At 51.1% G+C, this 14,663-nt stretch overlaps 2 protein-coding genes across 6 annotated transcripts in view; one reads left to right on the top strand and one right to left on the bottom strand.

The window, feature by feature from the left end:
* The window catches only part of NOS1AP (nitric oxide synthase 1 adaptor protein), a 156,776-nt gene that overhangs the window by 6,669 nt on the left and 135,444 nt on the right, over nucleotides 1-14,663 (bottom strand). Inside the window, exon 1 of one of the 5 annotated variants that reach the window (XM_019486553.2) lies at nucleotides 627-4,413. The exons of the other annotated variants lie outside the window; for them this stretch is intronic. Within the exon in view, the coding sequence (XP_019342098.1) occupies nucleotides 627-720 (94 nt within the window). The 5' untranslated portion in view covers nucleotides 721-4,413. Of the gene's footprint in view, nucleotides 1-626; nucleotides 4,414-14,663 lie in introns of those variants that run through there. 5 annotated transcript variants of the gene reach the window in all.
* Nucleotides 4,409-7,168, top strand: SPATA46 (spermatogenesis associated 46). The gene is made up of 2 exons (XM_019486555.2): nucleotides 4,409-4,659; nucleotides 6,471-7,168. Exons 1-2 carry the CDS (start codon nucleotides 4,410-4,412, stop codon nucleotides 6,992-6,994), a joined length of 774 nt encoding a protein of 257 aa, XP_019342100.2. The 5' UTR covers nucleotide 4,409; the 3' UTR covers nucleotides 6,995-7,168.

The raw sequence follows: 14,663 nt of genomic DNA on the forward strand, positions 1-14,663 counted from the left end.
ACTTGGGGCAAGGCCAGGACTGAGAAGGCTCCCCAGAGCCCAGGGTTAAGGACAAAGACCCTCCTGGGGGTTCTGGTCTGTCCCCATGCGAAATGGCTGTCTTTGGCCCCATCCCTGCCAGGTAGCCTCCCTGCCTGTGACATTCAGGCACACACACGAAAACCAACAGACCAGGGCAGCCCTTCCATTCCCCGGACTTGCCAGCTACCAGCTGCTCTCACTCACACCCTCCGTTAACCCACTTGGAGGTGTTCAGGCTAAGCTGCCTCACAGGAGCCCCCAATAGGCTCAGCCTCCCTGTGCCAGCCCTGCACCCATGCTAGCAGTGTATGCAAACCACTAGTAAACCTCTACAGCCTCCTCTGAGAGGTGCTGTAGGAGCAGAGGGCAGAGAAGCAGCCTCAGTGACCCCGTCATTGCAGACGGAGAATGGGCTGTCAAACAGAGCAGGCCCACCAGGGGGCAGCAGGAGAGCAATGCATGCAGGCAGCCCCTCGCTTGGGACGCCAGGGAACAGGACGCGCAGAGGGTCTGGCAAGATCAGGGGGAAGAGGGAAGGGTGAAAGCATAGGAGAAATCCACGCTCACTCTGGCACATTAAAACAGGTGCAGGACGCATCTCTTACCTGACACCAGAAAGGGCTCGGAAAGCAGATTGCAAATAAACAAACAGGAGAAAGAGAAAGAAAGATGATTTGCAGGGTAGACAGCTGCAAACATGGGGTGGAGGTCCTTTTTCTCCCCTCATGGGCTTCCCCAGTGACAAACCCCCATGGGACCCTGAGCTCCTCACCCCAAGCCAACCCCAGCCGTGTGCACCACTGACATTGCTGCCTGGGACCTCACATACAAGCAGCCTGGGGAGCCCAGCTGTTTTCAGGAGCGAAGGAATATATCTGCAGTATGGCCAATCTGTGGGGACCCTGGAGTTGCCTCCTGCAGCCATGTCTCAGCTCTCCAGCTGTTCAGGCACTGCGAGAGACCAGACGGTCAATCCCAGCATGCTTCCTACAGTCCAGGGTGCTGTGAGGCATTAGGCTGTGGTTGTGACGATGCCCATAGCCCGATCTCTGCACTGTTTCTCCCCAGCTAATGCTTTGTTCCCCAAAGCCCCACTTCAGCAAAAGCATCTCAGCCCACCCACAATAAACCTTTTCTCACAAGCTGTGGCCAAAAGCCAAGCCCACCTGAGCAAACCACACCAGTTTCATTTAAGCTGTGACTGAAACCAGTGCAAGGCTCCATGTAAATACCGTAATTTGGGTTTAGGAGCAGCTTGTTTCAGCTTGGTATGAACTACTTCACAGCGAACTGAACTAAATTGCTAGAGGTTTAGCTTAGCAACCGAGAGGCAGAGAGGGGAGATGATTGCTGTCTATAAATACATCAGCGGGGTAAACAAACCAGGAGAGACAAATGCTATTTAAGCTAAAAGGCAGTGCTGGCACAAGCACACATGGGTATAAACTGTCCCTGAATAGATTTAAGATGGGAATTAGCAGGTTTCTAACCATGAGAACAGCAAGGTTCTGGCTCAGCCTCTCAATAGGAATAGTGGGGGCCAAAATCCTAATTGCCTCTGAGACCTATAGCTGGCTGTGTTTGTGAACAAGATTGACTTTGCCACTTAGATGCAGCTGCTCATCACAGCAAGGGTTGATAACCTCAGAGGTCCCTTGCACTCCTCTACCCCCAAGAGAGCTTGGTTGAAATCAAAACCTCTGCCCATAACTGGTCACGTTGGCACGAATTCATGCTACACCAGCAACCTCCACATGGAGATAAGCCAGTAGTGGAGGGGCAGAGCATCTCTGGGAATTAGCTACAGAATCCATCACACACTCAGCTCCGGCAGAGAGTGGTTGAAAGATGTCTTTCATTGCTATTTGGTAGAGATCAGCAGACGCAGGGACCAGATCTTTATATTGCAACTGGCTTGAGGGCAGCCTGACAAAGACCTACGATTGGCAACTACTCTCTGGCTCTTCCTTTCCCAGGCTCCCTCACTTTGAGGCTGCCTTGGAGAGAAAGGACTACAGAGCAAGCATCAGATTTCCTTTATTTTCTCCATGGCTGTCACCAGCATCACCCCTGCCAACAGCTTCATTCAAACATTTTCCATTCGTAGGGGAGGCCAAGCAATCCTTGAAGTGCCACTGCCGCTTTCGGAGTTACCGGGCAAGAACTTTTAAATACTTATCTACACAGCTCCACACAGCCATGTCACCAGCCACAGGGCTGCTGATGCAGCTCCCCCATTCCTAAGACTCCTCTCCTCATCCCATTATCAAACACAGCCAGGCTGGGAAAGACCCAGTGCCATACCTGCAGCTCTGCCAGCTGCCTCACTAGAAAGCCTCCCTCCCACCTTTGAAAAGCTGTGACCCCCCAGGTTCCCAATCAGAATGCTCTATGCTCTGGGGTTGGCCTGCAGTGTTCAACCCCATGTCCTGGGTCAGACTGTTTTGGCTGGCAAAGATAGAAACCATGTCGCAGGCCTGTATGGGGGTGGCAGTCGACCTCCTGCTCCTTCCCCCATAAACACTAACTCAGAGAACAAACTGGGATGAGGAGCTGTATGGATAAGCTACTCAAGGAACTATAGTTGCTAGCAAGGCACCTTTCCACCTTTCTTTGAGGACTGTCATTGTGCAGCTGAGAAACTAGAGTTAATCAAAGGTGATAGAGCTCAGTTAGAACCCCAGGTATTCAGCCTGCATCTCTCAGAGATAAAGGCACTTCAAAGACATGCTGTATATATCTCTTTGGCCCTGACAGAACATGCTCTGAGACTTCCAAGGATGGAGACAGCCCTGCAAGCCCATAACACTTAAATAACTCCAGAATAGAGATCTGTTTCACATTGACAGTTACCACTGAATGATCTAAATTAGGGGCTGGCAACCTGCAGCCTGCAGGCTGGATCCAGCCCACGGAGCCACTGGGGTTTCAGTGGCATTCAACAACAAGAGACTTCAGCTGGGTGTGCTCTTCCTGTACTACCACAGAAAGAAGCGCTGGCTGCAGATGGGTCAGAGCACCTGCCCACCCTTCGCTGACCCAAGGTGGGTCATTTTGGCCCACAGCCAGAAAAAGTTGCCTACTGGTGACCTAAATGATTTGGCACCAGGGTTAGGTCAAGGCTTAGACCAATTAATCTTAACCAGGGTGCCAGGGCACCCTGGGGTGCTGTGAGATCCTTTGAAGGGTGCCACAGAGATAAGCAGATAAGTGCAGGTTTAGGCTCTTTGCCTAGGTACTTCCCCACCCCACTGCTTGCACCCCTGAAAGGAAGTAAATCCTGTAAAAAATAAATTAGTTTATAAAATGAGGTACTGCTCAATTCACAAAAATTATGGAGAGGTACCTTGAGTCTGGCAAGGGGCACCTTGAGTCTAAAAAGGTTGAGAACCACTGGCTTAGACAGAGAGGAGAGCTAAGAGCTTCTATGATAAGGACTTTACAGTCTTGTTGTATATGGGCAACAACTCGGGTTGACGAAAGTGCTGAGAGGTTGATGGAGCCTTACAGGGCTAAGTCAGAAAGAGCTTTGTCAACAGTGTGGAGTGTAGGTGAAGATACCTGTGGCTGTGGAACAGCAGGTATGGAAGGCCAGGTCTTCAAGTTGGTTCGACTGTTCCTCCTGACCACAAAGCCTTGGAGGTGCTGAGCCAGATTTGCAGAAATGGGCATCAAAAAGTCAGGCCCTGACTCCAGAGGGAGGTTCTGGGTACTCGGTGTTTTGCTAAGCCTGGTGGCTTATTTAGGGGCCCAAAAGATGGACTTTGCATCCCATTTGTGAACTCCCTGTAGAGGCTAATGACACGAGGCTATCTGTGCGTGACCCAGGTACATGTGCAAGGATGAACCTGAATGCAGGAGCACTGTGTGGGTGGGACAATGAGCTGCTTTGCCTGTGGGACCATCTGCTTAGTCCTCCAGATGTTCCTCCACTGGCAACTTTCTCCATGACCTGACATATGACCAAGCCATGGAAAGTACTCTTGCCTCCAAGCATATTCCAAGACAAAGACAATACCCCATAGGCTGCTTTAGAGACAAGGCCAGGCTGCAGGATGCTGGCAGCATGTCACAATGAACCACAGAACACCGCCTTCCCCACACAGGACAGTCATTGTGTATGCCATAACATGGGAGCAATCTCATCCCCGCTCCCTTCTCCAGACACACTCATTGCTAATACCTGCGACTGTGCAATGTTCCCCTTACATCACAATATGTCTGAGCACAGAAAGCACACTGTCTGCTGAGGGAATCTTACCTGACCTCCACAGGCCTGGAGCACCTGCTGCAAAATCTGGACTCATTTAAGTAAGCACTAAGGCCCCAGGTGAGTGATCCACAATACTTTTGCTCCTGCCACAGGCATCAAATTGATGCCCATTCTAATGCTGACGGAGCTGCCATTTGTGATGTCAGCTGGTGATGTCACAATATCAAGGACATCAGCAATCCACCCAGATGCTTTCCACCACCTCAGGAACTCTCATCCAGGAGAAGAGCTTGCTCCATGCACTACCCTTGAGAGGACAATGGAGAACTTCTCCCTGCTCACCATTTCTGGACCATGTCTACCCAGCTGCACTATGAAGAGCACTCCTGATCTGCCATCCCTTAAGGGCACCTCCAGCCTGCCAGGTAACTGCACAGCATGGTGTCCTGTGTTCATTGCCATGGAAGAGGAGGTCAGGTGGAGGTTAACATGTTTAGTGTGATTTAAGGCATCATCAGACCTGCAGGCCCCAAAGCAGCCTGGGAGGGTCAGTACTACAGTCCATCACAGTAACAGGTTCTGCAACTGCTCATGGGGAGAGTGCCACAAGGCCAGGAGGAGCTTGCCTAGGGACAGCAAGACCCAGCAGCTGCCATAGGCTAGCATGACAGAGTTTAATGGATGGCTCAACACTTCTCCAGCACTCCCCCAAGTCTTCTAGGGAGGAAGAGCAGCCTAGAAATGCCCAGTGAGATCAGGGTAGAGCTGTATCCCCATAGCCCAAATGGGGAGACTGAGGCAAAGGCAGATCAGTATTTTCCTAAGAGCGTTGATTTCCTGTGCTTTACTCCAGAGCCCTTGAGCCAGATTTTTCAAAGATACTGACCAGCTCCAGCTTTCACTAAGATCAATGGGAACAAGAAGCACCTAGCACTTTTGGAAATTGGGTCTCAGCTTTCCAAACTTGGATGCTCAAAACCACCTTTGAAAAGTTGAGGTCTAAGTGACTTGCCCAGTGTCTCACAGTGAGTCAGTAGCAAAGGTAGCAGTCAGCAAAATTTCCATTCCTTCTCCCTCTCTGTGTTCTCTTGGATCACAGCTCCTCCATGTCTGGAGGAGGCTGTTAGTCAGGAAACCAGTGTCTTATTTCCACCACGGGCAAGTCACTGACCTTTTGCAGTCTTACATCCTCCACCTATAGAACAGGGATTATGGAGAAGGCCCTGGAGGCTTTGCCCTATAGGATTCTCTCTCTGGGACAGAACTCCTTAGCACAGTGGATGACCAGCACTGTGGCCTGGGCCAGACAGCCCACAGGACCACCCTCATCTGCACAAACACCCGAGCTCAGGCTTCCCATACCCCAGGGGGCTCACCCCCTGATCCTTGGCCACAGGGCCCCAGAAAGGCCTCCGCAGTCTCTCCCACTTCACAGGGGACTCTCGCATAGCACCTGCCAGATTTAGGGCTGGACAAGGGGCACAGGGCAGCCTTTGAAGGCCTGTAACCTATTGTGCTAGGCAAAGTCAGCTTTATGGCATGTCTGGGGCCTGCACCTTAGCTGGAGTTAGTGAGAGGCTAAAGCCCTGCCTGCCCCACCATCATCGTTTCTCTGGGGATTCACACCAGGGATTCCACAAGCTTCTGCTGCCACTGAGGGGCCTGGTCCAGGACACGTCTCACTGCTCCTATGCCAGTGGAGCATTGTCAGGCAGTCACAGCATCACCCGGTGAGGTCCTGTGTGTGCATAACCTCCCACAGCCATGTCCCTAGGCTTGCCTGCCCCGTCACTCAAACCCGCTGCATGTGCCTTGCAGAGTACCTGTGGCAGGTGATGTCCATCCTTGGGGGTGAAGTTGAACTGAGGGAGCAGACACAGCCCAGACGGGGAAGCTGGCCATTTCCACATGTGACAGAGATGGCTGCAGGGTATGAGAGCATCCACAGCCAGTAGGGGCCCTTTCATGGGGGAGGAAAAAGGTTAGGCCAAGGTAGAATGAGTGTTTTGTAAAACAGCCCAACTCCTCAGAGCAGGGCTGGGTCTTGGTGCCCTGAATGGCTATGTTGGCAGGAGAGGGAGAAGCCCATGAGTCATCCTGCTCTGAGATTTCCTTCCCAGCAGGTGAGCATTACTCCCAATGCTACTGGAGGCTGTGGCAGATTTTGTACAAAGGCTGGCTGTGGCGAAGGTCACAGGCCCTGAAGATTCATTTCAGCCCCTTCTTTTCTTGGTAGCTTGTGTCCTCACCAAAGTCCACAGCAATGAGTCACCAGGGCGTAACTGCATCATCTACCGGCCCTGGTTTTCCCCATACAGCTACTTAGTGGACATGGACAAAACAGGCCAGCTGGGAGCCTGCAGCTTTCCAGGTGCACTGGCAGACAGTGACTGGGACACTGACCAATCTGAGGACCTCTCAGAGAGCATCTTCTCCTCCTCATGCTCCCTGGAGAAGGCTCGTCTCCATGAGAGCAGCAGCAAAACCAGTTCTGGCAGGGAAGCCCGAGACAGCATCACCTCCCGGGACATCCTCACAGCTTCGAAGTGGCAGCCGTTGCCTCACAATGGCTACAAATGTGTGGCATGCTGCCGCGTGTTCCCCACCCTGCATGCCCTCAAGACTCACATCAAGTGCAGCTTCAAGGAGGGCTTCAGCTGCAAGGTGTATTACCACAAGCTCAAAGCCCTGTGGGTGAAGGAGTGCAAGGCCCGACCTGATGATGGGCTACCCTTCAACACCACCAAAATGCCCAAGTGATCCAGACCAGCTTGGGTGCCCTGTCTCCACTGTTACCATTGTGGGGACAGCATAATGCACTTCATTCCCTATTACAGAACCAGAATAAATCAGATTATTAGGAACAGCTGTTTTTAATCTCCTGATAACTTTTCTTGCTTGGGAGAAGGCAGCTCCCAAGGGTATGAACACCCCATCCAGACTAGACTCATTCCTATGGGTTAGTTGTCTGCAGCTCCTACATGGTCACAGAAGCCGTAGCCATCATGCTGGGATGAGCTGGAGTCAGTCTCCTCCCATCCTTGCCAGGTCACAGTCTCTATTGTCCAACAGGGTCACCATATTCAGCTCAGCAGAGTCCCCTCTCTGCTTCACTAATCAGACCTGCACCCTTCCCGCAGGCTAGTAAGAGATTCCTATCACCGACCTTCAACATTTTAGAAATTTCAGAAAACGTAAGAGTAAGTCAAAAGCTACCTTAAGTCTAAAATGAGAATATTGAAAGCCACCGCCTATGTGTGATTGCCATACAACTCAACAGAACCAGGCAGGTCACCTGGAGTGAGAGAGAGAGCAGAAATGCAAAGAGAGGACAGCTTAGTTAAAAGTAAGTGCCAAGAGGCTACTCAAGCCCCATGGGCTCCTTCTGGAAAGTGGGAGAAGGCCAGCATGGTTCTGAGAGAGATGAGGAAGGCCAGGGCCCTGTGGGTGTTGGTGTAGAAATCCTGCCTTGCACCGTCCCTCTGTTCTCAGCTCCTGCCTAGTCTCAAACCCACCTTGCTTTCAGAAGAGCCCAGGCACCTGGAAGGACCTTGGAGATAGACTGGGAGTCCTGGTTGTAGGCATGTCTTCTGTTCCTCACTCCTGCTATCTGCTCTTTCAGTAACTGGTTTGAATGGAGGTGGCTCTAGCACACGCAATGCCAACTCATGCTTTGCCTGGCTTTTTTCCTCCAGAGCTCAGAGAAGACAATCCCCAGCCTTCCTATGGTGCACTTGATCATTAGAGAAAGTGCTATCAAGAAAGGCCTTGCTCATGGGATCAAATTTACTCAGCAAAATGCCTTCGTCTAACTGGAACAGGGAAACATAATGGTGATTCTAGTGTTTGCCTGGGAGCTGTGCAGGACAAGCCTTAGACTTGTCAAACCTGAAGCCATAATCATGCTTCACATGCCTCAATGAGACACAGTCAGGCAGGCAAATTGGCTGGAGGCATTACAATAGAACAAGTTGATTTTGTTGAATCTCCAGAAGGAAACCAGGCAAATTTCCAAGGATACTCTGGTTTCCTTGCCAGTACACCTGCTTCTCAGGCTACTGCAGAGGCAGGACCCTGAAGGAACTGGGAGGCTCAGTTCAAGGTCAAACTGTGGCTCTCAGGTCTTCCAGGTTCTCAACTTATTGGGGAATCATTGCAATTTTGTTTAAAAAAAAGAAAACAAAACCTGGACCATATTGGACTCCCTCATTTCATGGGAAACCTTAAAATGGCATGTTTTCATTTAGACAGGGAACATTTTCCTTCATACATTTCAGGGTTTTCCCCCAGAACAAGAATTCTGGGTCTCCAACTGGCCTTAGCCAGAGGATTCCAGACACCTGTTTAATGTAACACAGATGCCCTAGCTCTGGTGCCGTGGTAACAAAGACTAATTACTGCAGACATGCAGGGGGAGATGGTAGCCAAGTGCCACATCTTGTGAAGTCAGCTCATCACTGCACTGGGCTTAAGTTCAGCAGCAACAACCAACCAAACGCAGCTCAGTCCTGAGTCACTCTAGCCACAAAACAGATGTCAACCTGGCATAGATTGAATTGCTATGCCCCCTGTGGTACATGGATGCTGAGAGAATGGCACCAAATGGGGCTCAACCCTGTTCTGTGCCAGGGTGACAGCTGCCTTCTTGGCTGCTCCAGTAGGGACTGAAGTGGAGGGACTCAAAGCATCACTGGCCATACTACAGCTTGGCTGGGGCTGTGACTGTAAATGGCAGGTAGGGTAGGATGTGTGGGCATACCTGCTAGCTGTGAAAGGCAGAGTGCCACTCTAGCACAACTGTCAACACTGAGTCCAACATACTGCACTCAAGGGCAGCTGGACTTGACAGTGCTGCGGTGGAGAGACAGTATTTATTATAATGGGGGACAGTCAGCCCTTGGTGCATTCTTAAAGCTGAGGGGATCAGTCCCTCTCCTTTCCCATCCGTACAGGGTACTGACTAGGCATAGGTCTGAGTTCTCCATATTGCCAAGGACTGAAAGAACTGGCTCCAAACTAGTCTTGCCTAAAGTCTTGTGAAAGGGCTGCTTCAGTGGAAAGTTTGCCTGAGGGAGGACTGCAAGCTCCAGCTGGACAGCTCTCTACTGTAATCTACAGCCCTGGCACAAACTCCCTGTGGGCCAGGAACAGCTTCCCCCTGCAGCAAGGAATGGAGATCCTGCCAGTGTTTCATTAGTACTGTAACTGAATGTGTGCATTCCAGTAATCCAGAGGGGGGAGAAGGGGCAGGGAGGGAGCTCACATTGTGCCAGGCACTGTAGAGACCACGAGCAAACCTGGCCCACTGTGTATCAGGTGCTGCACAGACCCTGACTGAGGGTGGCCCTCCCCTCTCTGGCATTGTCCAAGTGCTGTACAGACCCTGAGCAGAATCAGGCCCACAAAAAACAACCACTAAGAGATAGCTCCTGCCCAAACTCTTTCCCAGTCACAGTGGCTGGAGTGGGGTAGAATGGCTGCAGTCTCTCCTACAGCAGCACGGCAAGGGGCTGCATCTACAGTGGAACCTGCTCCCCGAAGTGGCTCTAGTGTGCCACACCATGCCATAAGGGACTGTTGGGAAGTGCCTCAGGGACTCCTGTTCAGCTGGATCCAACTTGGGCTGGTTTCATGGGACAGGTTTCACTGTATGAAAAGCCCCATTTCCAGGAAGATGGCTCCCATGTAGACTAAAAATAGCTGGATTGTTCTAGGCCTTAGAGTTTGGAAGGTGGATGAAGTGACTCAGAGAGAGAGGGAGCGAGGGAGAGAGAGAGACAGAGAAAGAAAGGAAGAGACAACAGAAAGCCTTGAGAAATAGAAAGATTTATTTAGCAAAAGCCAACCAGCTAATGACAACACCTAGGGGTTAAGTGCACTTACATCAACAGGTCTGTTTCCCAGATAGACTGAATCAACACTTAGCAACAGAGGAGTTGTAGGAAAAGGACAAAAAATAGAGCTTTAACCCCCTCCGCCCCCCCACCCCACCAAGGTCCATAACAGAAGTGTGGGGCTAGAGAGGATTTTTATAGGCAACGTCGCATTACTGGGAGTATGAGTTACACATATACAGTTCCTGCTCCCGTGGGACAGCAGGATGCTGAAGTAGGGGGGCCTGGTCCCAGCAGCACCGAAAGCAAGTGAGATGCCTGGCTCCAACCGCAGGACACTGCACCCCTCTGCCAGGCACTGCTGACCAGAAATCCCAAGGCAGCCACCCCAAAATGAGGCCGGCTCCAGTATCACTGTCTCCAAACCCTGGCCCTTGCCTAGGCAGGAGCCAAGCTGAGTGCTGAGAAAGAAGCTGGGAGCAGACAGCTGCTAGAGACCTGGCTACTGGTCTCCCCCAAGGTAGCTGGCTCCAGCTCAGAGAAGTGGTTAGAGAGGCTCCCACTGACATGTACATCTTCCTAGCAGGATCCCAAGGTCACTGCAGCTCCAGCTCCCTCCCCTGCCATTGATGGTTTTCCCTTCTGCTGCCTGTGCTGATGCAAAGCGAGTGTGAGCTGGGGAACAGAAACTGGGGATGGTGGAAAAGGAGAGGGGGAAATGGGTCTGCACCTGCCCCAAAAAGCAGGGTAGACTAGACTATGGATTAAACTATTACTTCCTTCTGGTGCTGTTCAGTGCCCTCACCCTCCATTTGACACCCCTGTCAAAGCCCAGAGCTCCAAACCCTTATTAAAATCTCCCTACAAACCCATCCCCCGGCCCCCTCATGTCTCATCGCTGCCTTTATCTCCCTTGCTTCTCTCTCTCTCTCTCTCACTCCCTCCTTTCCTTTTTCACATGCATGCCTTTCTCCTGGCCTTGAATCCTCTCTCCTGTTGTTCTAACTGCGCCAGGACTGATGACAGGCTATTAGGACCCACTCTGCACTGCTCTTCCCTTGCTGATGGCACTGTGAATGGCCGGCCCACAGGCCCATTGGGAGACCGTGATTGTCTTAGTAGGGACAGGCCCACATGCAGCCCTGATCATGGTAACCCCACCATCTTGTCCACGAGGCCAATCACCCAGAGGAGCTCTGAGCTACTTCAAGTTCCAGATCAACAAAAGTGCTTCCCAAATCCCTCCCAACCTACTCTCTCTGACCACACAAAGTGTGGGCAGACAGCACTCTCTCCCAACCCACCCCCTGCCTGGCTGAATGAAAACTGTTCCCAGATGGAACAGGGGTGAGATGGAAGTGATACTGGTGAGCAGAGGAATAGGAAACACTAAGAAATTCCCATCACCTTGCCTTCTGTACAAGGAGCCTGCCCTAGGTTGTTAAAACCAACCCCTCAGCTATCCCAGCTGGAGAGATTTGAGCACCCAGACACCCCTCTGTTCCCTGACCCCACAAAACGTGCCTCACAGCCAAGCTTCCACAGCCCACCCCCTCAGCCACCCCGGACAGCACCCTGTGCTCACTCACTGCCCTGATCCCTCAGAGCATGGCTTCACAGCCAGTTCCTCATTTACATCCCCTGTGCTAGACAAAGCTGCATGCAGCACATCACTGACCTGCCCTGGCTCCTGGGCTCTTCAAGAGCTGCCAATGCCAGGGAGACCCCCCGGGAAGGCAAAAGATGGAGCTTTCTCAACAGGAGATGGAATCTGTCATGGCAGGAGGTGAGCCTGAGGCTCCATCACTCTGCCCTTACCCCTACCCTTTTGGGGAGAATCCTGCCACAGCCAGCAATGAAGAAGAGCAGGCAGAAAGGCAAAGGCAAGAAGGCAGAGAGGCCAGAGAAGCAAGTGAGGAGGGAGTAAAAAAGAGGATAAATAAATGAACCAACCCCCCATGTCCTCAAGTGCCTCTGGGGGAGCAGAGGGGAAAGACAGGTCCTGGCTGACTAACACATTAGCCATTGTCTCTTGGGAGACACCCGAATACTGCAGTGATGGGCAACAGCTAAAGATCTCAGGAAAGGCAGGGAGAGTTCCTAGTCCCATGGGGGTGATTAGGGCTATGGGCTCTTGTAGAACAAGCATCCCATGACATGCTTGCTGAGATGGGGACAGGCTGTTAGCTGGCAAAGCCTGAAACCTGACTGGCAGACTGGCAGCACAAAGTACTGGCTCTGAAGTGGGAAGCAGGAGAGGAGGTAGGACACATGGGGTGGGGTGGAGGGGGTTGGAATAAGGAATTTTTTTATCTCCTCCCACGTACCCTGAGGAGTCTGTAAACAGGGTCTGTTTGCTGTTAATAACCAGGCCACCTGTCTCCCTCCCCAGATCCTGTCTCTTTAATGGCATCATCCCTGGAGCCCTGGCTGGCTTCTCTTTCATTAGTGTAACTCCAGTGCTGAGCCTTACAGTATGTGACACACAGCAATTAAGCAGCTCCTGGCACCTGTTCACATGTCAGTGTTCAACCTGCAGGAGCACAGTTGGAATGGCGTAGCTATCAGGACGTCATTTGGAAGCTGGTATCCAGGACACCTGCCACCACCTCTCTCCCACCATGCACCCCAGTGGGCTTCTAATCAGCTCCCCCTTCAAAGAGTCATTAAAAATCAACATTGCATGTCCAAGCTGGGCAAACAACTGCCAAGCAGTCAATATAACCAGGAAACTGTGCCACAAAGCAGCCCTCCCTCCTTGGAAACAGGTTCTCTGAACAGTAAACATCCTACAGTCTGAAGGTTCAGTGACCAAAAGGTGTCCCCCAGCTGTGCTCACAGGAGCAAGGCATGCATTTTTTTGCTAGCCTCAAGTATTTGCCTTGGCTGGAAAAGTAGGTGTAGAAAAGATGCGTTTGTGAGAGTGTCCTTTTGCACCCCCCCAAATATACACTATTTGTGAGTGCAACCAGCTCTGCATACGGTGGAATGGCTGGCTGACAACCTGAAAGTCATAGCCCCCCTGTAGTCCAATGATTATGGTAAAAGCTCAGCTCTTATCTATCTACTAAAAAAAGCAGGTTTCTAGCCCTGAGGGCTGCAGAAAAGAGCATGAGAATGTGACTTGAGGGCACCCCGGAGGCTCAGAAACTAGACAGAAAAGGAAGAGAGCCTTGTGTTTATTATTTGAAAGCCAATCTTTTGATTTCTGGGGCCTGTCACCCAAGTGCCTGAGGCTATCCATGCTGTCAAAAGCAGCATGACTTAGTGCCTTTGCTTTCCAGCCTGGTGCTCCATGATGCCCCCTTTCCTCTCTCAGTCAAGGTCTCCATTCTCTCTTCCCATTGCCCTCCCTACTCCCTAAGTCTTTGCATGACAACTGCCCAGAGTTAGCAGTCCTCTCCATCCTACTTCAGCTTCCCCTCCACTGCCTCAGCACTTAAACTCTTTCCATCTCTCCCAAACTGCACCCATTCCCACCTGCTCCCCTGCTGCTATTCCTGCTTTCTTTGCTATCTGCCCATAGCCACTGCTCCTTTCCTCTCTCCCTCCACTTATCCTGGCAACCCACCTATTCCTGCCTTCAGGGTAGATGGTGCCGTCCCAGCAAGGTCCCTCCAGCAATACATTCCAACACTCGCAGTGCAGTCACCCATGGCTGCTGGCTTGTACCTCTGTAGGAAAGGCCCCTACCAAATCATCAACAAGCATTTCTCTTAATGAAACTTTTTCTTGGAGACTCACATCTGCCAGCTGACAGTCAGCATTAATACAATGAGAGGGGGTAAGAAACCACATACTTGCCAGACCTAAGTTAGGGCATCTGAAGCCCGAACACTTGTTGTCTTTCTCTTCCAATTATATAACCTGATTCAATAACAGACATTACCTCACCTCACATATCTCAGTTCTCTCCTATCCTTGGACCATCATATCAAAACCAATATTCTGCACCTAGCAAGGAATACCCAGAGAAGCAGTCTCCTAAAACAGAAACCCAGCCAGGTCACACATCCTTTGGAATATTTTAGACTGTAAACAAACAGGAAGAAATAACATGCGTCTGCTCTAGAGCCAAGATCTCCAGTCTGTAAGAGGATTGGAGTGACTTTTATGATTTATAAAGCCGTGGGGGAAGAGTTTGGCTCCCTTCACATTTGGAACTTCCCGACTCCTTCACTGTATTTGTGACTTTTTTTGCATTTGATTTGCATGTTTTATGCAAAGGAAAAGAAAGAAAAATAAGGATGAGATCTTTGCACGGCTCTGTTGCACTGTGTTCAGTGATCTGGGAGGGTGGAGGGTGGACAGAACACAAAATGGCTGAGGTTAGTCAAACAAAAAGAGGGCAGTGAGGGAGGGCAGAAACGTGACCAGGCTATGGGGGGCCAGAGCGGTATGGGCAAAGGGGGTAGGGGTGGCATTCAGTTTTCACCAACAGAGTTTGAGGCAGGCTGGAAAGAATGATCTGAGTTGCTTCATGTGCATGGATAGGGTTTGGATGAACTGGGACTGTTCAGGGAGAAACAACTGTAGAGAGTCAAAGAGATCAGCTGTTCACTGATGCTGCCTTCAGAACAGCAAGCCATACAGCA

Source organism: Alligator mississippiensis, chromosome 5 (assembly GCF_030867095.1).
Source record: "Alligator mississippiensis isolate rAllMis1 chromosome 5, rAllMis1, whole genome shotgun sequence".
Lineage (NCBI taxonomy): Eukaryota > Metazoa > Chordata > Crocodylia > Alligatoridae > Alligator > Alligator mississippiensis.